The following is a 21,458-nucleotide window of genomic DNA, read 5'->3' as shown; positions in this document are numbered from 1 at the left end:
TGGTGGGTTTTCTTTTTAAAGCAGCAATCTGGATACAATACAGATGTCCCTCTCTAAAAAGCCTCCACTGATCAGAAAGAGCTTAGTTTTTGTTTCTCCTTTGTATCCTATAGGCTTGTCTCCTCCTTAAAATTTCACAAGAACAGCAGAAATTTAACACCAGATGACATATATGCCAATTTTTATGTCCTGCTGCAAAGCAGAACACACTCTACCCAAAGATTACAAGTGATGTAATTAACTTCCTTCAAAACTCACTGTGAAAACAGACAAAATTAAATTTATTACAATACTTAAAACCTCCCAAATTCTTAAAAAAAAAAAACAAAAACACAAAAAAACCCAAACCAAACAAAAACAACTTCCCCACAAATCAGAAACAGACACCTAATACAGAAAAGGTCTAAAACATTACAGCTTGCCAGAAAAACATATGCAGCAAGTTAATACAAACCATTCCATGCACAAGTTCTATTTATAAAACATTTCTTCAACCCTAGCTACCCAGTATAATATATGTTTTGTCATCATAGATACAAGTACTGCTTTCTCTCAAACGATGAAAGAAAAACAAGAGATGGCATCTTTCTCTACTGCATTATACAGATGACGAAGCTTTTAACTCAAAAATTGCCAACTTAGGAAGAGAACACAGTGTACATTAGAAGAAATTATATACTACTCAAATAATCAACCACAGAACACACCTCTGATGTTTATCAATGTTAATCTTTCAGGAAGAATATTAAATGATGCATTTTAAAACTGGAATTCAAGAGATTACTGAGGTTTTAAAAAATCAAAACAAAGAAGAACACAACACAACTCTTAACATGTATTTCTACTCATTGTAGTATTTGCTCCTCTCACCACACTTTGAAGAAAGCTTTTCAATAAATGAAGTGTTTATATGCTTCAATTGTATAATACGTCAGAAAAAATATTCATGCCAATTCTCTGTGCAACAACATTTATCACTCACAAGAAGAAAAAGCATTCTTAGTTAAACCATTATCCTGTTATAAAACTGAGTTCATTTAAGATTGCTGATTTTTCTGAAAAATTACTTTAGGCACACAGCAATATGTCAAAATAAAACTAGTACATCATAAATCCTTTTGCCTCCCTCCCTCATTCTTTCTCAAAACCAGAGAAAAACACTTAAGTTGAAACAGTGGAAAAAATGTTGGCTAATTGAACAAGGTATCAAGGTGAGATAAACCAACATTTACAATACAGATTAAATAAAATTTTAGCTTAGAATTAGAAGGCTGCAGTCTTAATAATCTGCACAGGAATGGATAATTTTATCAAAAGTACTTCCAAGATGCAATAAAGATAATGTTTCTTAGCTCTGGAGAAGCATTCAAGATTAGAACTACTTTCTAATATAACAAACACACGCATTCTGGAACAATTTTACAAAATTTTTACCAAAATGAAGTATTCTTCAGGTGGCTTTTTTAGCTCTTAGGAAAATATACTGTCCAGGTGTTACAACAAATCATGTATTTTGATATGGTTCCATGTGTCTAAGTCCTTTGCAACATTAGATAAAAAGCTACTGACTTTCCACAGTTCACCAGATTATCTCAGGAAACTAAAATGAAAAGTAACTTTCTATGTAATCTTCTAAAATTAATAATAGTATAAATATTGCACATCTCTTTGTATTTTATATATTCCTCAATATTCCCAGTAACCATAAAATTTTAAGTTTGACCTATTTAAATCAGCCATACATTTGAAGGGTAGGACAGTAAGATAAACAGGTGGCGTTTAGCTACTTATGTCAGACATTCTCACTCTTCAAAAGCACTCATCTGAGTGAGGAGCCGAGAAAAATAGGGCCAGTATCTAGTGGAAAAATATTACCTCATAATATATTGCATAACAGAACTAGTAAATAGAAATTAAAAAGCAGAACTTCACAATTAATTATCTCAGTCACCTTTACCCTACCTTTATCTGCTGTCTTCTAAGCATTGCAAGTTCCCTCATATCTCGGAATGGCTGCAGTAAGTACTGGTAGAGCTCTGTGGTTGCTTCTGCAAGATTACTGTAGGCTTCATCTTCCATTTGGTACAGTTCAAGGAGCTCTACCATACTTTCTGTATTCTTATGTTTTTCCAGAAGCTGCAGAAAAATAGGAGTTTTAATGAAAATATTGGAACATTCCTGTTAAAAGGGGAAGTAATTTAAAAACATTTTTTGCCTATCCTCTTGTATCATCTTCCCCTTCCCACAAAATCACCACACAAATTAAACAAAACAAAACAATTGCGGTTCCCAAAATACCTCTTCAATTCATCCAGTTAAGTATGAGCGCATTTCTGATAACCTTAACCGAGCAACACTCAGACTGATTTTTTAATTTCCAGAAATTTCTGGAAGGTAATGAATAAGCAGCAGAAAAAGCAACTCAGCACAAGAAGGTAGTCTTCAGGTATGCTACTTCACATACTTACCACTCTTAGGTATCAAAGCAGGGGGAAAAAAGATAAAAAGAGAAGTTGCATTTTGAACATTCTACATTTTTGAGAATTTTTGATGTTTGGGTTTTACGGTATTTTGTCAGTCTGTTCTTTAGATCTATACAGCCCCCACTATACCAGTGCGGCCTCAGACAGAGAGTAACCTATATGAAACAAAACCTCCTAGAAAGTTCAATCACAAAACTTCAAATGTATGAACTTCTCATTCATTTCATTTTTGCAATAAAATTGGAATTACCTAAGCATAAAAATCTTTTAAAAAATACTTAGATGTTAGTATAAAAGTACTTAAATTAATATAAGAAAATACAACATCAAAGTCTGTCTGTTCTTTTAGTTCTCATGAAGCAAAAATTCACTTGTTTGTATGAACTAGCTACAATGTATGATTTTTTTCTCTTGTATATGCTCATTTTGCATCTATTTTGGGCATTTGCTGGAGCAGACTTCACATGGTGATGGGGACCTTTCACTATTTCTAATAAAAAATACTTAGTTTTTTAATAAAAACTAATCTCATATAGACATGTGGAATACTTAATGTATTTACAAAGACAAGATTATCTGAAATTAATTCCCCTCATATAATTTTCTAAGTCAAAGTCTCTTGTCCTTCATACTATCATCTCAAAAAACATATATTCACAGTGCAAGTTATTTAAACTTAAATATTAAGATTAAGAACACTGTGTAACAAATACATCCTATCTTCTATCTGTTCATTCATGTCAGATGCTAAGCCATCCATTAAATACTCTCTGTATAGTGAAAGGTGTTTCAGTTACCAGAATGGGTATGAAAAATATCTCTTTGTAATGGAAAGTTTGTTTTAGGATACCTCCGTAACTCCACCTTTGAAGCACTAATGAAGGTTAGAGAGAGGATGCAGAGCAGAATGCAGAGATGCTTGCAGTGGCTTTATTTATACGTTCAACAATAAAGAGCTTTCACTTATTAAGGTTTATTAGAGAAGGTCTGTGAGAGACTCCTGTGAAACTCCTCACAAGGAGGAAACTCCAGCATAAGGTTAACGCTTTTGTTAGCTAAAAAATTCCACACAGAGAATTGTTCCTATCACAAAGTCATTGCCTAAGGCCTTCCACTCTTCCAGTAGCACACAGTATTTTTGTAGCATTTGTTCTCATCAAGAACACAATCATTGGGCTTGCAGTCTTTAAGACTAGCATTTTATTAACTTTCAGTCTTAGACACATACAACATAACCTGAAACTACAGAGAGCGGGATACTCTTGGATTTGTGCCTTATGTCTTTAATGAATCTCACACATTATTCCAACTCATTATTTGTTTTAACCATCCAGTCTAAGAATGCACCACCTTCCTCAGGTCCACTTCCATGTGACTAGGGCCTAAAAGCAGAGTTGCCATGTACCAGCTTTCTCCCACTTTCCCAAGGCACAATCAGAAATCCCTCTGCAGTCCCAAAGCTGTAATTATCTTTCCAGCAAGTTACTAAACCTTTCTTCTTAAACCACTGATTTCAAGAAGGAGCAACTCTACCAGTGCGTGACAATTTCCTTTCAGTTGCTTAGGCTATTAGTATCTTACTATTAAATAAATTTACACCGCTGTTTCATCATGAAACACTCCTATTCTACAAATTCTAGAGGACAACAAAAAATGACAGTTCGAGAAAATGTAATTATTTCAATATCATTTAAAGGGGAATCTTAGGTAGATATATTCAAGGACAGAACAACACAATTCACTTTTTTTTCCTTTTTATTCACAGACCATTCTTAAGGCTATATAGTAGGTCTGATATTTTGGTAGACGGGCACAACTGGGCACAAGCTGGAGTGAAAGCGCCAAGAAATGAAGGACCAACTCAATTTTATGACTATCAGAATAGTACAAAGACATCTTAAGGACATGAAAAACTAGTATCTACTTATGGCTGTTGGTTGTTCAGAAAAAATAATGTCCATCACTGAAAACTAAGGCATAAAATAATGAATTATCAATACAATCCTGTGCATACAAAAGGTAAGTAAATGGGTAAAACTTCATGGTCTTGTCTGTGTTAGTCTGCTACTGAGGCTACCCAAAACCTATATCAAATCCTAATCCTCAACTCCAAAAATACCAAACCGTCAATTAAAAAAAAGATGCACAGAAGTGAGGGCAGGTTATTCATAGTCAACTAGTATAGAATTTTATATATAAATATATAAATATATAAATATATAAATATATATGTTCTGTAACTATTAACCCAAAGTAAGCTTCTATTCTTAACCCCTAAGGCAATGATGCATGCAGGATCAATTTCCTTCAACTAATGAGGGCTTTCTGAATGAAAAGAGTGACAAAATTTCATTTAATCTGCAGTTCCAGAAAAAGACATGAAAAATGACTTTGAAACCAAAGAGTATCATCTTATTTGGTTTAATGCAAAGCTGTTCACTAGGGTTAGTCTTCAATTCTTCAAAACAGATAGGAAAGTAAGCGAGCTGAGAGTACTTGTTACATATAGCCTCACTACACCCATTCATCTATTTGCTAAAAACTTGGACATTCATCCATCTCTTTGCTAACCTTGAACATAAAGCTTGAATACTGTGTTCAGCTTTGGGGCCCTCATTACAAGAAAGGCACTAAGGTACAGTGTTTCACTGCAATGTGTCTTTCCCCAAGAAGAGAGATGGAGATAAAGACCTATAAAAAACTAAATGAGATTTCCAGATATAGCACTTCTCAAAATGGTACAATAGCTTACTTAAAATGCACTTGAAAAAATTTAAGCAACTATCCAAGATGAACAGATCAGCTTCTAGGGAAGGTCACCTGAACTAAATGAACTAACTATAAAAATCACCTCTCCATTTATTAAACAATGGCAAATAAGACAGTATAGCTAATACAGCACTTGGAAATATCATTGCCAACTCTCTTCCCTAATCTTGACTAATGCAGGCTGTAGGTTGCTGTAATTAATCCTAATGGAGTGTTACTCCTTTACTAAATGTACAGTTTGTCTTCTTGGTGACTCTTTATCTAACTGAAACTTGTAGCTGTGTGGGGATTGGTCTCTTCTCCCAAGCAACTAGTGACAGGACAAGAGGAAATAACCTCAAATTGTGCCAGGTTTTGATTGGATAGTAGAAGAATGTCTTCAAGGAAAGAATTGTCAAGCACTGAGAAAAGGCTGTGCAGTGATGAAGTGGCTCAGTCATCAGCCCTGGGAGTATTAAAAAGATGGGCAGATGTAGCACTTAGAAGCATGTTTTAGTGGTGGGTTTGGCAGTGCTACATTAATAGTTGGACCCAGTGATCTTAAAGGTCTTCTCTGACCTAAATAATTCTATATAAATGGTTTAAAGGAATGCAGAATTATTCACTCTCACATTTTGGAACTGGAGTGCATACCAATCACCAAGGCTTCAACTATGCAGTGCAGTATGAGCAGAAAACCAATAGCTTTGATTCTACTTCTAGATGGATGTGTGATGAAGAGTCCAGGTGCTTTATTGCCACCAATCTGGAAGGGGCAGTGACACAGGAAACAGATGGTGCAAAACTGGCTGCACAGAGCACCTCCCATTATAACAGTCTGATGGAGCTTTCCTGTCCCAGATTGAAGTTAGCTGAAGCATTTTTTAAGCTGGCTGCCATCCAGATAGTATTCAGACTACCAGATACCTGGGATGCTGGGATAGCACAGAATTAACGCCATAAAGGAAACCACACCCTCCATAGACTCACTGGTAGTTTGACTCTGGTATGCTCCCATTTTCACACAAGCAGTACCTAAATGAGTACCTAGCCAAGTGTCTAGACCAACTGAGAACATTAAACCAGGCACTGTTCAACGTGTTAGCAGAAAATATATGAACAATTTTTGTGGCATGTTTTATGCCCCAGTGAAGACTAGTTCTCAGCACAGATATTCAGTATTACTGTTCATTTACTTCAAAAGTTTCAGTATCAATTTTTGACTTTCACAATTTTTAAATTACATTATTCAAAGATGTGGGTGGAGGAGAGTAGAGTAACATCCTGTACAGGCCTGATTAGCTCTATACTCATTGAATGCTGCATTTATTTTAAGAATCATGTTTCACAGATGTTACATTGTTCACAACTAAATGAATCCATATATTTTAGGCAGCTATTATGCAGATACACTCCAACCAGCAGGAAACACTTTTAAAAAAAAATTAACAGGACATATATTTGAACTATATAACAAAGATTATTTCTGTCTTCTGTATTTTTTTTATTTTGTTCAAAAAACTTTAAAAGCTTTACAGCAGACAGTATAATTATATGCAGGTTGACCTCCGCTGGGTGCATAATCCAAAGCTTGATTAAATCACAGAAGAGTCAAGTCTTACATTTCCTTTGCTAACACTACCAAAACTTTCCTTCCTTATTTTTTTTGGTGTATTTTATAAAAACATTGGGATATGGCACAACCATTTTTAAGATAAAATTAGCCATCAAGTTATTTTTTCAGTATCTTCTTAAGCTCCTTCATATTTCTTCTATAACTACAGAACACCCTATTTTCCTATGAATTTAGATTGTTAGAAGCCTGACAGTATTACCTGCAATTTCCAAGAAGAGTTCTTAAGATTCAAATTGAAACATATTCAGTTACTGAGGCATATTCAGTTTCACAGGTAAAACTATGGATAGCTCTTGTCAGACAGAAGAACAGTATGGCAGATAGATCCTTTGTCCTGAGAACAACAGTCCTAAGGGTAAAATTCTCAACCCTCCTGATGATGCACTGGCAATAGTCTGCAATGAGCTTCAGAGTTATAAAGAAACAAAGCCAGAGAGTACATAAAATCTATGTACAAAATTTTAGCAACTGAACTTAGAAGGCTTTTTTTGCATCAGAACATGCTTAGAACTGTTTCTCCTTAAACAAACAAAAGAAATCACTGTTTAAAGCAAATACACTCCCACATGTCCTGACAATAAGCAGAAGTCTCAATTATATGAAATCTTCACTACAGGCAAAATACTTTTCTCACTCTTACAAACATGTGGTCTTGTACTTAAATGTCACCCATTATAGTTAAGAGATTAAGACTTGCCAGGATATCCAGCTGTTCATATGATTGCAATGTCATCAATAATCCTTACCTTTGTAGTAAAAAAAAAGATCAGTTGCATTACTGTAGCAGTAACAGGCCAAAGCCTGACTCTCCCACACACATCTACAGTACATTTTACTGCTAGAGCAGAAATCATCTAAGAGAAGACAAAATAGATAGAGAGGGAGGATGTCATAAATAAATAAGATAATACTGACTAGCATGGGAAGCGCTGGATCCAGCACTACATCTGTCTAAACTCTTAAGATTTAAAAAAGATAAAAACAAGTGAATTCCATACTAACTTGTTTGGAAACAACACGGCAATTGACCACCTACTGAGTGCACAAGAAGTGTCCAGTTTTTTCAAAGAGGCTTCTGCAGACAGGGAATTAAAGTGTATGCTGATGCAGTGCCAAGATTATAGTTTCTAAAATGGCTGTTTAAAGAAGAGCTGAGCTAATTCAATTAATTAAACCAAAAGCACAGATAAAACACACATAAAAAACAAGTTCAAAGTTCACATGTATTTCAAAAAACAAACAGCAAACAAAAGAAAACCCATCAAAAACACTGGAAAGCAAAACACAAGGTGTTTAAAACACAAAAAAGTAAATACACTTCTGTAGGATGTGTCATCTAGGCCTCTGAAGAGCTGCTAATACAAAATGAACCACATTATTCCCCTTTAAACACTACTTAAAACAGTCCTTTACCTGCACACAGTGAGCCTGGGACCTCAGTACCATGTGTGCAGAGATGTTCCAGGTAGGTGGAAAGGCTTTTGTACCAGGGGACTACAGTAGCAGCATCTGTGAGAAGATGCCAGAAGTGTCCCCCATGTCCAACACACCTAAAGCCAGATCAGGATCTGGCCAAGGCCAAATCCATCAGTAACCACAATAGCACCTCTGGGATAATGCACTTAAGATGGGGAAAGAGTGCTGGCAGAACAACTACAGCCCAAGAAGGGAGCAAGAAAGGTGAGAGCAACAACTCTGCGCACACTAAGGTCAGTGAAGAAGCTGTGGGAGGTTCTCCAAGCACCAGTGTAAAGATATCCTTGCAGCCTGTGGAAGACCCCACACTGGAGCAGATGGACGGACCCTGACGTAAAATGCCATTTCATAGAGAACCCATGCTGGAGCAGGCTCCTGGCAACCTTCAGCCCCATGAACAAGGGAACCCACGCTGGAGAAGGCTTCTGACAGGACCTATGATCTCATGGAAGACAGACACTGGAGCACTGCTTCCCAAGGACTGAACCCAGTAAGATGGACTTATATTGCCAGAAGTCTATGGAGGTCTGTCTCCTGTGGGTGAGTCCCCATGTTACAGCAAGGGAAAAACATGAAGAGGAAGGAGTGGTAAAGAAAACACACGATGAACTGACCACAATCCCCCTTCCCTGTCCTCCTACGCCATTCAGGGAGAGGAGGTAGAGAAATCAGTAGGGAAGTTAAGCAAAATATGAAGGGAGGGCTGGTATGAAGATGGTTTATGATTTGGTTTTATTTTTCAGTAGCAAACTCTTGATTTATTGGCAATTGATTAAATTAATTTCCTCAAGTTAATTCTGTTTTGCCAATGACAGTAAGTGGTGAATGATGTCTGTCCTTATCTCGACCCATGATCCCCACCATTTTCTCACCCTATCCAGGTGAGGAGGGGAGTCACAGAGCGGCTCTGTGGGCATCTGTGTACAATATCTACCCACTGCAGGAACACACCCCAGGAGTGTATGACCAGCACAGATTGCTTGGCTTCTTTTCACTCCTATCACTGATCCTCACTTATACTAAGGTTAACAGCTCCTGGACAGTAACAACTACCTTTGTCTAGCTCTTTTACACTGCCTACCAAAATGCTCCTCATTTCAACATACTACCTATAACTCCACAGAAAAAGAAAATAACTCAACTGATTAAGAAAAACTGAAGTAGAATTTTAATGCAGCCAAGTGAGCCAAAACATTACTTCCATGTATACATCATTACTGAACAATGCAACTTCTCTCCTCCCACACAAAATTCTAAATAGAAATCTCAGCAGAACCGCATGTACATATATAACTTGTCAGAAAATCACAAGGCTCAGGCATAAAGCTAGTTAGCTCGCTCAAGGAGATGTCAACAACTAAAAACTATGCATCTCTTTCCCTGTAAACAAGAGAAACATGTAACACAAACATGTGGGGCTTTTTTTAAGCTGGTACCTGTCTGGTCACCTTACCTTACTGTGTGATGTGGCTATGCCACTCCTTAGTCAGACTGTCATGTCAAATGAGTGTCTGTAAATACAAGGTATTAGTCAGAATTTAGTGTATTACTTAGAGTAGGATAGCCACAGACGAGCTACAGAAATCATGGCAAACAAGAGCGAACTGCATGAGAGCACTCATAGAACAAGTTTTCCCTTTTCCTGTTAGTGACACAGAAATAGGTATTTACATTGTAATGTAATTTAATGAATGAAATAGATCTGTTTAGATCTGTATTTCAGAGTTATTATGGCATTTTGGGACTCCTTTCCTTTGGAAAGGGGAAAAATAATTAAAAGGTAAAGTCACTAATGAATCACTGGTTGGTTGGAACATGGTAACTCTGAACAAAAAGACCTCTAGGCAACACCTGAAGGCTTGGCAAAGAACTGGCAAAGGCTTGGCAAAGAACTTACTTTACACCTATCCTAATGAGTTCCAAGTATTTTTTTTTTTTCTGGAGGTCAAAAGACTGAGAACATGCATTATATAAGTGTTCACGCTGTCCCATAAAATAGTTTAACTTTTGGTCCACAGATTGTCTTCTTCTCTCCTTCTGAACTATGCTGTTAGTCAGGAAGATATACTCAAGAGCATCAAAACTGACAACTATCTAAACAAACAAATATTTGCATAGAACAAATACATTTAGTTAGCAGAATACAGTGCTAGTCTTAAAATCTTTCACATAAAGTTTGTCATATTAGGACCCAGGCCTAGCCAAATGCCCACCTTCTGTAGAGAGCAAATGTTCTTTTATGAAAAAGCAAAGAACACTTGATGGAAAGAAGAAATTAAAGAGGTACAATCAATTTCACTGAGAAGTCAACTCAGGGGAATTAGATCAGCAGCACTGAATTAGTACTCTTAGCAGTTTTACAGTGCATTTAGCATGGTAGCAAATAATTCTCAGATGTCTGAAAAGTCTACTATTAGACTTTTAAAAATCTAATTCAAAGCCAGTAAAGCATTATGACAATACTAGATTCTAAGTACTTGTGTGAGTGAATTTAATTTTTAAATAGCTTGCTCCTATCAAAAGAAGACTCCACTTCCCATCCCCTCTTGCCTCTCTTCTTTCCAGTTTACTCCAGTTCCATGTTCCTTCTGCTCTCAGGTGCTCTCTTCTCCACTTCACTGGCTTTAGTATTTCTCAGATCCTTCAACAAACTAACTAGAGTCTGGCAAAAAACTACTTTGTGGTCTCCCTTGGAGTAATCTACTGAGGTTTACTGAGTCGAATCAGCATACTGCAAGGACAAAGAAGCAGAACAGAAAGGAACACAAAGCTGATGGAGGGAAGATAAAAGTGATAGCATCCCCCTGTCAGCTCTAGCAAGCTGATGATCCAGTTCTTCAGCTCCCTTCAACAACACAGCTAATGAACCATCTTTAAGCCCAGGTGACAGATGAGAAGTAACTCAAATGGCCCTGTGTATTCTTTCAATGCTGGTAGAGTTTAGCTTCTACAGCACCTTATACAATGGTGCAATCATGGAAAGGCAGGCTTAAGGAAACAGCATTTTGCACCCCTAATTGCAATTTCTAAAATTTCCAAGCCCAAATAATGGGGATTTTATTTAAAAGTTGAATATGTCCAAAAAAAAAACCAGCCCAGAACATATTTACAGTCCACTATTAAAAACAAAAGGCTAATTAAGATAGCAAGAAAAGCCTTAGATACTGTGTCATGCACATTTTTCCTCCTTCTTTAACAGCAAATACAGTAAACTATAAGCTATTAAATCACTTTCATAACAGAACAGTATTTCAGGCAAAAACAATTTATATTAGCACCAGGGGAACAGAGACTTGTATTCAGTGGTACTAATTGTTTGAGTTGCTTTTATTCCTGTTCTTAGGGAGAAATGAAGGAGAAAGGATACTCAGTTTAAATGTTAAAGGGAAATAAAATCCATGTGTGACAAAGCAGTATGATAAAACACATTTGAAATTATACACACCATTTACCTATTTATTGAACTCCTCCAGAACACCTCCAATACTGCAAGTAATCAAGTAGTTTGGGATTTTTTAACCTCCTCCGATATATGATTTTTTTTTCCTGAATTATACAACTCTGAAGTGACAAAATGATGCAATTTAAACTTTGGACACCTGACGATCATGAACAAGTAACACATTACTGAAGGCTGAAGAATTTGGGCTCTAGCCACAGGGCTATTTAAACTGTAGAAAAATTACAAATCTACTAATCTGTAGATTCTCCCCCTCACAAGTTTCACAACTAATTAATACATTCATATCTTTTTAATTTCTTCTTTTACTTCCTCATTTTTAAAATTTCCTTTCAACAGATATAAAACACAGTGTTTTTTAAAGTTCAGGTTTCCTTTAAAAAAAAAGAAAGCCCTAATCAAAACTTGTTCTATTTTAAGCATAGGGTTCAACTAGAAAACACAGTAAGATTCCAGCTAACATAACAATCTATGATTCTAAGTTATTGAAAATCTTTCACAACACTCTTTCCCTAGAGTAGCTCAAACAAGTCCTGATGCAATACTGTAATGTGAAAAGTTGTGCTACTATTAATTTTAGACGACCCGCTAAATTGTCTGCAAGTCTTCACAAACAAATGCTAATTGATCATTTAAATAACATTTTTTAGAGAAAAAAACCCAAACTTCTCCACTTCCCTCACACTAATATCACAGCATTTTTCCAAAAGAAGGTCAGAACCACTTGCCTACAAATACATTTAGGAAAGTATTGTAACAGCAGACAGTGAAAAATCTGAGTTGCTTATGCACTTAAGAAATCAGAAGTACTCAAGTTCCTTTAAAACAAAATTTTGAAGTTTGCTGAATGACTGTACGTGTTTTGTAACACCTTTCCAAAAGCAAATCCTTAACAAAAAAGGTCCACCAAGTGTTCAAATTTGTCTGAATGGGTAATGTTTGCCATTAGTCATCAAAACAACTCACAGACATACGTTCGATATTCCTACAAAAATACCACAGAAAAGGATAGAAAGGAAACCCTGAGGTAGGGTCTTACCACTGAAAGGTTTTGAACTGAAAGCTTTATATGCCAAAATTTGTGTAACTGGTGAGTGGAGACATGCCGATATATAAGCCATGTTCCATTTACGTCTACAGTCAGTGGCCCCAGATGATCATGTCCAAAGGCTGGCGTGCCACGGAAGCTGTCTTCTCATCAAAACAGACACATATACATATTGACTAACTCACTGATGCTCTGTAGCCTTAGACTAGCATTCTCCCTCTCCTCCTGTCCTATCATCCTTCTCTCTCTATCATCTTTCTGATGAGTAGGTTTCCGCTTCTTGCAAAAATAAAGTTTGGCAGATATATCCTTAGCTGGACTGAGCCCTAACTTCAGCTGACATTCTCTCCAGTAACAGCAATATCGTGCTGCACTGCAACGCTATGTTTCTAATAATATTTAAAAAGAAATGTTAAAAGCACATCCTTAAAACCAAAAAATTTAGTAATTTCCAAAAATCTCTGCTTCTCAATGCCTTCTTTAGCTTTGTGATAGCAGTATTTACATATGTAAAGCACACTATCCTCCCTGACTATTAGTAAACACTGTCTTCATGTTACAGAAATGTATAAAGATTAAACTATCAGAGTGCCTGGGTAATAATACCCTGCCAGCTAGGAAAGGAGAGGCTTAAGAAAGTAGTTTTAAACAACATTTACTTGAAGGGAGGACAATTAATTGAAATGAAAGAAAATAACAATGGAAAAAAAATGAGAAAAAATACACAAGACAAAGATAAGCACAAAGAAAGTACAACCCAGTATCATCACTAAAAGCTAAGAATTTAAGGAAGCTGTAAATCCTAACTGCAATGGATTGTAGAACATATATTAATTACATAGGTTGTTTGCACCTCAAAATATTCTGTCATATGAAAATGCTGCAAAGAGGTACCAATAATTTTAAACAAAAAACAGAGGAAAATTTATCTCTACATCTATGGAAACAAGCAGAATATCAAATGAAATTATCTCAGCATCAGTATACTTCCCAAGTAACAGACAAATGGTTCTCCAATCCCACTTTAGGCAGTTAAAAAGACCATACGCTGTATTTTATTTCTTTTTTTTTTTTTTTTTTTTTCTCTTCCAGGTATTTGTATAAGAAAATTAGTTATGAGACTTGTAAACTGGTATATTCAGTTTCTCGAAATTAAGTCCTTACTAACAAATACTGCTATATTCTACAGAATGTACTCTTACATTTCATCTAAGATTTAAATTCTGTCAAGAAAGATCTAATTTTTCAAGTCAATGCCCTTTCCTTTGTGCACATATAAATTGCCCATGTTTTGAACAAATGTACATTGTTTTAAGCACTCTGACTTTTGGGAACAGCCGCAGTACTCACTGCCAACTTGCTCTAGCAGTAGTCCCATACTAGTCAGAGTATTAATACCATGTAGGTGTCACCAAAGAGCTTGGAGGTTACCTGCCTGTTCTACAGAGCATGCCCTACAGGTGCTGATATATTTTATTTTGTTTAGTACTAACTTACAGAACTAGTTCAGCACTTAAACAGCTTATTTACAAAGGATTTATAACCCAGTGTTACTGGAAACAAGTGTTAACTCTACAAACAATAAGTACCAAAAAAAGCATTCCAACAAAAGTAGCTTGGACTTCCCAAACACTCAGCAGTAGTCTTAACTCTGTTCTCCTCATGTCACTAGGAAAAAAAACAACCCAGAGTATCTTATTTTAATCTTCTGTGCTCCCAACATCAAACCCAAACCAGTGTTCTGTTCCCTCTGTAACACCTTACATGTCTTCTAAACCTAACTACTGACGTTCATTCAGTTATTCTCTCTTCTTGCATAGAAAGATGTTACATTGGTTTTGAGGGAAACACTACTGCTGCTAACATTTTTTCCATGTTACTGGAACACTGAATACTTTTTTGTAATGTTTTATATTTACTTTTCCATTATTTTTGAGTCTGCTGCTGAAACACTCTTTAAATCTTATTGTGCCTAGATGCAGATCAGTGAACAGCAACCAGTCACCTCACTTTTGGAAAACTTCCACTTTTGTTACAGGGCCCCACTACCTACCACATAAACATTTATTTTAGAACTGAATGCATATGGCCAAAAACAATGAAATAAAATAAAAAACAAAACATTATTGGATATTAGTTACCCTTTTTGATATAAACAGAAACGAGTGACAATATTTAAGAAATATATGTTGGAAAGTAACAAATGTTAAATTCTATGACATATAAATGAACCAATTCCTTACCACTTCCTCTAACTTGACAAGCACATTTCATTCATTCATTCAAACAAACCATTTTCCTATTAAACATGCAAAAATAATTTAGAAAAAAAAAATCTGACTATGAAGGAAATAAAGTGACCATACAGCTTTCCATAAAAAAGACTACATTCTCTTCTAATACAGATTGTTACTGTAACAAAATAGATTTATTTTTCCTTAGCCCTTCTAGTTCTTCGAATCAAAAGAAAATTAAGCCAAGCAGGACTAGTCTCATGCTTAGCAAATACATCACTATACAGGAGATGGGGAGTAAAAATAGTAGTAGGTCCTCACTTCCAAGGTAGTCTAAAGTCAGACACTAAAGATAAGATGTTTCCAGAATTACTTCAGAATTTAATCAGGTACTTAAAAGTGTTTGAACTTTCACATAAAAAAAATTAAAGACACACAGAGTAGGGATACAAAATGGTCTTTGTCTACCTGCAAACACTGGAATTAATAAATTTTATAAAGAAAAAGAAAACCAAAGCAAGCTTTTGACTAGTTTTACACCTGGCCCTCAAGATCCTATAGACTATCATCCACCAAATTTCAGTCTACCAGGACTGTAGACCAAATTCCAGTCTAAGAGCTGTATGGAAAAGGAACATTCCCAGGAGCTGATAACACAAAGATGCTGAAGTAGACAAGGAACAATATAGATAGGCTTCTCAAACTCTCAACTCATTATCCAAGAGCACACAATGAAATGTGTCTGAGGCACGACTAAGCTACCCATCCCTCTTGATCACAGTTTACACTAACACCATTTTTTATTCAGGAAAACATGACTACCTTCAGCCTTTTGAAATACAGAACGGACAAAGAGATACAGCACCATTACTGATATTACTAAACAGAAATTTACAAACATCTACACTTAGCCTAGAAAAACTCTTCTGTATGTAGGAAGATCATAAACAGGAAACTGGCAGTACAGAGTACAAAGGCAAACATTTTCTGTCTTCTTGACACAAAGTTCAGGATTTTGGAAATACTAGTCAGGAAACTGGAACCCCAAATAAGGATTCAATGGTATACTCTGTCGAAATAACATCGTTTTGTCTTTTATCTGAGTACCAGAAGATTCTGTCAACAGGTATAAACTTAATGAACAAGTTTTGACAACCATTTCAAAATCAATAGTTTTCTTTGAAAAAAAAAAAAGGCAATTTCAAAACTGCAAATCAGGCAGAAGAAATGAAACCCACTTCACACAGTTTCTCTACAACTCTTTTACTTACTCATCTTGAATCTGTTTCTACTTGCAACATTCTTATCATTTATTAAAGGCCTAAAATTTGGACTGAGACAAAAATTACTCTTACAAAAAGCAAACTGCCATGAAAATAAACTGACTTGCGTGTAATTTATGGGAAGCAAAGAATGCCCAAGCAGGGGACAATGAACATGAGGTTTGGTTGCTCACTTTAAGAATACAAATCAAGAGAGCTTGCAAGTATTTCACAAGTAATAGTCTAACTGCACAGAGGAATTTGTCCTGGGAAACAGAAGAGATATATTAAATAACTATAAATCACTGAGGCACATTTTAAGATGCTAAGTCAAGGTCTTGGGAGTGGCACAATTTTACATTAATGAAGACCCTTCACATTTTCTCCCTGACAACATTCTGGTTCTCAATGAGAATGAGTGATTGAGAATGTTTCTCAAGAACTTCCTCTTTTCCCAAAAAATTCTTATAAGAGACAAAATTGTTTAAAATAGCTTGGATCCATATGGCTGCTATCAGCTGACAGAGTTCCAGCACAGATGGAAAAGTAAATTGTGACATAAAACATGGATTCAGTAGGTTTTCTTTAAAGTACAAAAACCTTTACTTCAGAAATACCAAGCAGCGCCCATCATCCACTGCTTCATTTGCTTATAGTTGTAATGACAAAGAGTATCAGTATTTGCCTAAAGAAAAGACATTTCCTGTAGACCAAGTAAACCCCTCACAGGTAAGGAGAAGAGAAACTTGAGAGCCAAGAGGGAAAGAGCAGGTCATTCCATTGGTTTCTTTTCTTAAACATGAACTACCTTTAATTAAAGAAGGATCAACTTACACAACTGACAGAAGTACAGCTGTATAGACTTTAGGTACACTACCAGACTGGCTATCATAGGAAAGCAGTTGTGCAGTAGTTAAACATATACACAGGCTCTGCCATTTTGTCTGCACCAAGTTCAGAACATTAACACAGAATAAAATTATGCAGCTTAGAGAACCAATTTATTTTTGCCAGTAGTACTGCTAACAAAATAGAAATTGAGATTCTCCAAGAAACAAATAGTTCTTGCTCAGTAATTTTTAACTAGTATCTCCTCAAAAACATCACATCCCTCGAGTTAAGTATCCAGCTCCCAAATTCCATGTTTAACAGCAATTTCTCTAATCCTGCACAGCTCATTTTAAAAACTGCTGAACTAGAGGCCAAATCTAATCTAAGCACACACTTCCAAGCATTCATGCAGTCAAAAAAGTGCAAGATGATATGTTTTCATATTCTGTGGACTAAAACCACCACTAAGTCTTGTCAAACTAATTAACAATTGTATATCAAATAGCAAGATTTAATTCAGTCCCTTAAATAGACATGGGGGAAAAAAAAAAAAAAAAAAAAGAAAAATCCAAATTATATACCCTAACACAACAGTTTGGAAATAAACTTTTACCTGGCAACACTATACTTGGATGTTCTTACCATGATTACATCATTGATACTACAATTTTCTCATACTCTGTAACTCCAGTTACCCAGGAAAAGCTTGGCCTGAATTCTACAGACTCAAAACTATGCCATCAGAGAGTAAGAAGATATGCTCACACTCCAACAAGCGAAAAACAATCACTACCATACGTTTTTTAAAAGAATATTGGAAGGATATACGTGGGTAGCTGAAACAGCCAAACTTGACCTATATCCACAACAGAATTAAGACGATGTTTGCAAAAATAAAGAACAGTGTAACCTGACTCATAGTCACACCTTGATAGATCCGGGTACATTCTGGACCAAGGCCACCAAAGGACAAAAACAAGTGTAAAATTCTCATTTTATATCGGGGAAATCTGGGTCCTCATACAACTCAGTCCATGAACATCGAGAAAGTGTAAAAATTCTCATACACTGATGCTACAAGCTAGTTAGAGGGACATTCTCAACTGCTCTGTCTACAACAGTATATGGTGTAATAGAGACACGATGTGCCCTGAAACATCCAAGTCTTGACAAATAATAATAACAGCAACACAGCAAATACTCATTAGGACCAGACAGCTTGCTTTTTTTTAATTCCAACTCTAAGAACTTCTCAGCTGAACAGAAGTTGTGCTTACTCCAACTCCACTGGAAAACATAATCTCGCTATATAAATACCAGATTCAGCACCCGGAGCCTGTATGAATCTGGAATTTTTTTGGTCTCAAACGCTTAAAATGTATTCTCAAAATAAACACCACATGTTGCTGCTCTCATTTAACAGGAAAAAATTCAGGCCCCAACACATCCTGGTGCAAGGCAATGAAATAACAAAAAATATAGGAGCAAGACCTTGCCAAATCCATCGGATATTAATCCGCCAATATCTACATTTGATTGCACAGAAAAAAGCACTGAGCCACACTCAGATGAGTAGGGAAATATGTACCTCTTTAAATCCTGTCCCTAGAGACCTTGGAAAGGTTAGACCTCATTTTTCTCACTAAGGAACAAGAACGACTAAAAAAGATGCCACAAATTAAACTAAATGCGACACTAAAGTGGCGGCATCTGGCCCACGCAGCAGCCTCACCTCCTGAATGCGCCTGCGGGCCCTCTGGAGCACCTCCTCGTACCCCTTCTGTCGCAGCTCACTCAGGCTCTCGTAATACTCTTCGGGGTCGTCGGTCTCGGTGAAGAGCACCTGCGAAAGGATCTTCCAGCCACAGGTATCCAAGCTGTGAACCAAGTAAACTTGCAGCTTGTAGCAGAGAGCGTCCATCTCCTGCTCGGATAGCTCCGGCGCTCCGAAGAGCACCGTCCACATGCCCGAGGGCTCCTCGGGGAAGGCAGGCAGGTAGGGCTCCAGCTCCGAGTTCACCGAGCACAGCTGCTGGTGCACGGCCCGCAAGTCCTGGAAGGAAAAGAGCCCGGCCCAGCTGCACTCCTCCCCCGCCGGCTCCGCGTCGGCAGCGCCCAACTCGCTCGCCCGCGGCGGCGAGGGCGGCAGCGACAGCGCGGCGGCCACGTCCTCCTTCCCCAGCTCCAGCACTTCGATCTCCTCGGCGGCACCTGCCGCGTCCGGGCCGCGCTGCGGCCTCCGGGCCGGGCTGCCCTTGGCGCGCAGCGGGCTCTTAGGCAGCACCTCGGCCCGGGGATGGGCGCAGCCCCGGGGCGGCCCCGGGTCCCTGCGCACCGCGGGGCCGCCAGCCTTGGGGACGGCTCCGACCTCGGGGCCGCCGCGGCGCAGCTCCCGGGAGCCGCTGCGCTGGCGCTGCGCCGTGCGGTTGTGGCAGGTGATGGCGAACTTGCCTTCGATCTCGTTCCAGGCCACGATAAAGGCGAACTTGTGCTTCTCCCGCTCCTGGAAGGCGTGCGGCCTGACGGCCACCCAGTCGGCCTCCAGCGTCTCCTCCAGGGCGAAGGCGGACATGGCGCTGCGCGACTCCGCACACGGGCACACGCCGCCCGCCCTCCGCGCTCCCGTCCCGTCAGCTGCTCCGCAGCCCCGCACCGCCTTACCGCCCACCACCAGCCATCTTAGCGGCCGGGGTACGAGGGGGAGGGTGCGCTGCTTCCCCACCGGAGCGACGAGGGAGGAAGGGCGGACGGGAATCGCCTCCCTCCGCTCGCCGCGAGGGTCCCGCCGGTCACCGACGCGGACAATGCGCGGCGCCCCCGCGCAAGCACCGCGCGCGCGTCACGTGGGGCGGGATCTGTTTACAAGCGACGGCGCTGCGGCAACTCCGCGTCGGCCCCGCCCCCGCGCGGCTTGTGGCAGCCCCGCCCCCCGCGACGCGCCCCCCCATTGGCGGAGGGAGGCGGGTGGAGCCTCGCGCCCCGGCAGCGCAGCGGAGCCGCCACGCTCGCTCTCCCTCGGTGGGCGTGGCAGCGCGACGCCCCGCCCCTTCCCTCGGAGCCCCGGCGCGGCCGTTCGGGCGCCCCCGCGCTGCGCAGTGCGGAGCGGCCGCCAGGGGGCGGTGAGAGGGGCCGCCGGGGAGCGGTGAGGGGGAGGCGGCGCGGGGCGGGAATAGTGCCGTGCCTGTTTTGTGTGTCAATTCTGACTGGAGATTTAAGAAAAATACTTAAAAGATTAGTTTTCGGGAGCGCCTGGTGGCGCGCCGTGCAGATGAAGCCTGCACTCCTGGTTAGTCTGCGCAGCTTCTGTGACGAGTCCTGGCGGTAAGGGCATGTTCCGAAATAGCTATATTGAGGCAGTTGCGTACTTTATAACTGAAGGAAACTGCACTGAGACTTGGCCTTTGTGCTCACATTGGGAATTTTCAGTGTCTGCAGTGCTTTCCCAGGTTGCCAATTTTGTTGCAAAACACGTGGGTTTCAGGGAGGTTGTCTGAAAGGAATGATCAATCTCCCGTGGTGCTGAGCTCAAGGGAAGCTTTTTCCTGGTGCTCTTTGGGGTATCCCATTTCTCTTCATGTACAAATTAACAAAAATACTTCTTACTAAAAGAAACCCAAAACATAAAAGGCATCAAAAATAAGATTAGTGGACAATATGCATTGGCCCATATGGTGTGTTGACCTTGGCCAGATGCCACTTTATCAGTCCCCCTTTTCAGCTTTTCTCTCCCCTGAAAAAAGGAGAAAAAGTAAAATGAGAATCAACCAGTAGGTTGAGATAAGGTATTTTACTGAAGCAAAAGCAAAAGGTTGCATACAAGCTAAGGAAAAAGAGAGATTTTATTCTCTACTTACCAGCAGCAAGTGATGGCTGGCCATTTCCTGGGAAGCAGGGCTTCAGCAGGAGTAAGGCAAACATAAACCAGAGATGCCTCTTCCTTCTTCCTCCTTTTGCTAGCTTTTACTTCTTTTATGTTTTATGATATTTATATATCATATGGTATGAAATACCCCTTTGGTCTGTTTGTGTCTCTATCCAAGATCTGCTCACCCCCAGACTATTGATGGGGGGCAGAGTGTTGGGAAGACAGCGCTGGTGCTGTGCAGTGCTGTACAGCAGAAGCCAAATACTAGTGTGTTATCAACACCTCTAGCTACCAGTGCAAAGCACAGCACTGTGAGGGCTGCTGTAAGGAAAATTAACTTCATCTCAGTTGGACCAAATACAGCCCATTGGTAATACTGTTGTCCTGGTTCAAATTAGAGGAAGCACCAAGGAAA

At 39.0% G+C, this 21,458-nt stretch overlaps 1 protein-coding gene and 1 long non-coding RNA gene across 4 annotated transcripts in view; one reads left to right on the top strand and one right to left on the bottom strand.

Moving 5' to 3' along the window:
* The window catches only part of JMY (junction mediating and regulatory protein, p53 cofactor), a 65,221-nt gene extending 45,204 nt beyond the window's left edge, over positions 1 to 20,017 (bottom strand). Inside the window, exons 1-2 of one of the 2 annotated variants that reach the window (XM_056514732.1) lie at positions 18,911 to 20,017; positions 1,963 to 2,136 (exon numbers count right to left, since the gene is read on the bottom strand). In XM_056514732.1, coding sequence (XP_056370707.1) covers positions 1,963 to 2,136; positions 18,911 to 19,750 — 1,014 coding nt within the window. In that variant the 5' untranslated portion in view covers positions 19,751 to 20,017. The remainder of the gene's footprint in view (positions 1 to 1,962; positions 2,137 to 18,910) is intronic. The other variant, XM_056514733.1, reaches the window with a different exon arrangement.
* A 308-nt stretch (positions 20,018 to 20,325) lies between these two features.
* The window catches only part of LOC130265580 (uncharacterized), a 29,251-nt gene continuing 28,118 nt past the window's right edge, over positions 20,326 to 21,458 (top strand). Inside the window, exon 1 of one of the 2 annotated variants that reach the window (XR_008842629.1) lies at positions 20,326 to 20,499. This is a non-coding gene — a long non-coding RNA (uncharacterized LOC130265580). The remainder of the gene's footprint in view (positions 20,500 to 21,458) is intronic. The other variant, XR_008842630.1, reaches the window with a different exon arrangement.

Source organism: Oenanthe melanoleuca, chromosome Z, assembly GCF_029582105.1.
Source record: "Oenanthe melanoleuca isolate GR-GAL-2019-014 chromosome Z, OMel1.0, whole genome shotgun sequence".
NCBI lineage: Eukaryota > Metazoa > Chordata > Aves > Passeriformes > Muscicapidae > Oenanthe > Oenanthe melanoleuca.
This window is presented reverse-complemented; position numbering and strand designations above follow the sequence as displayed.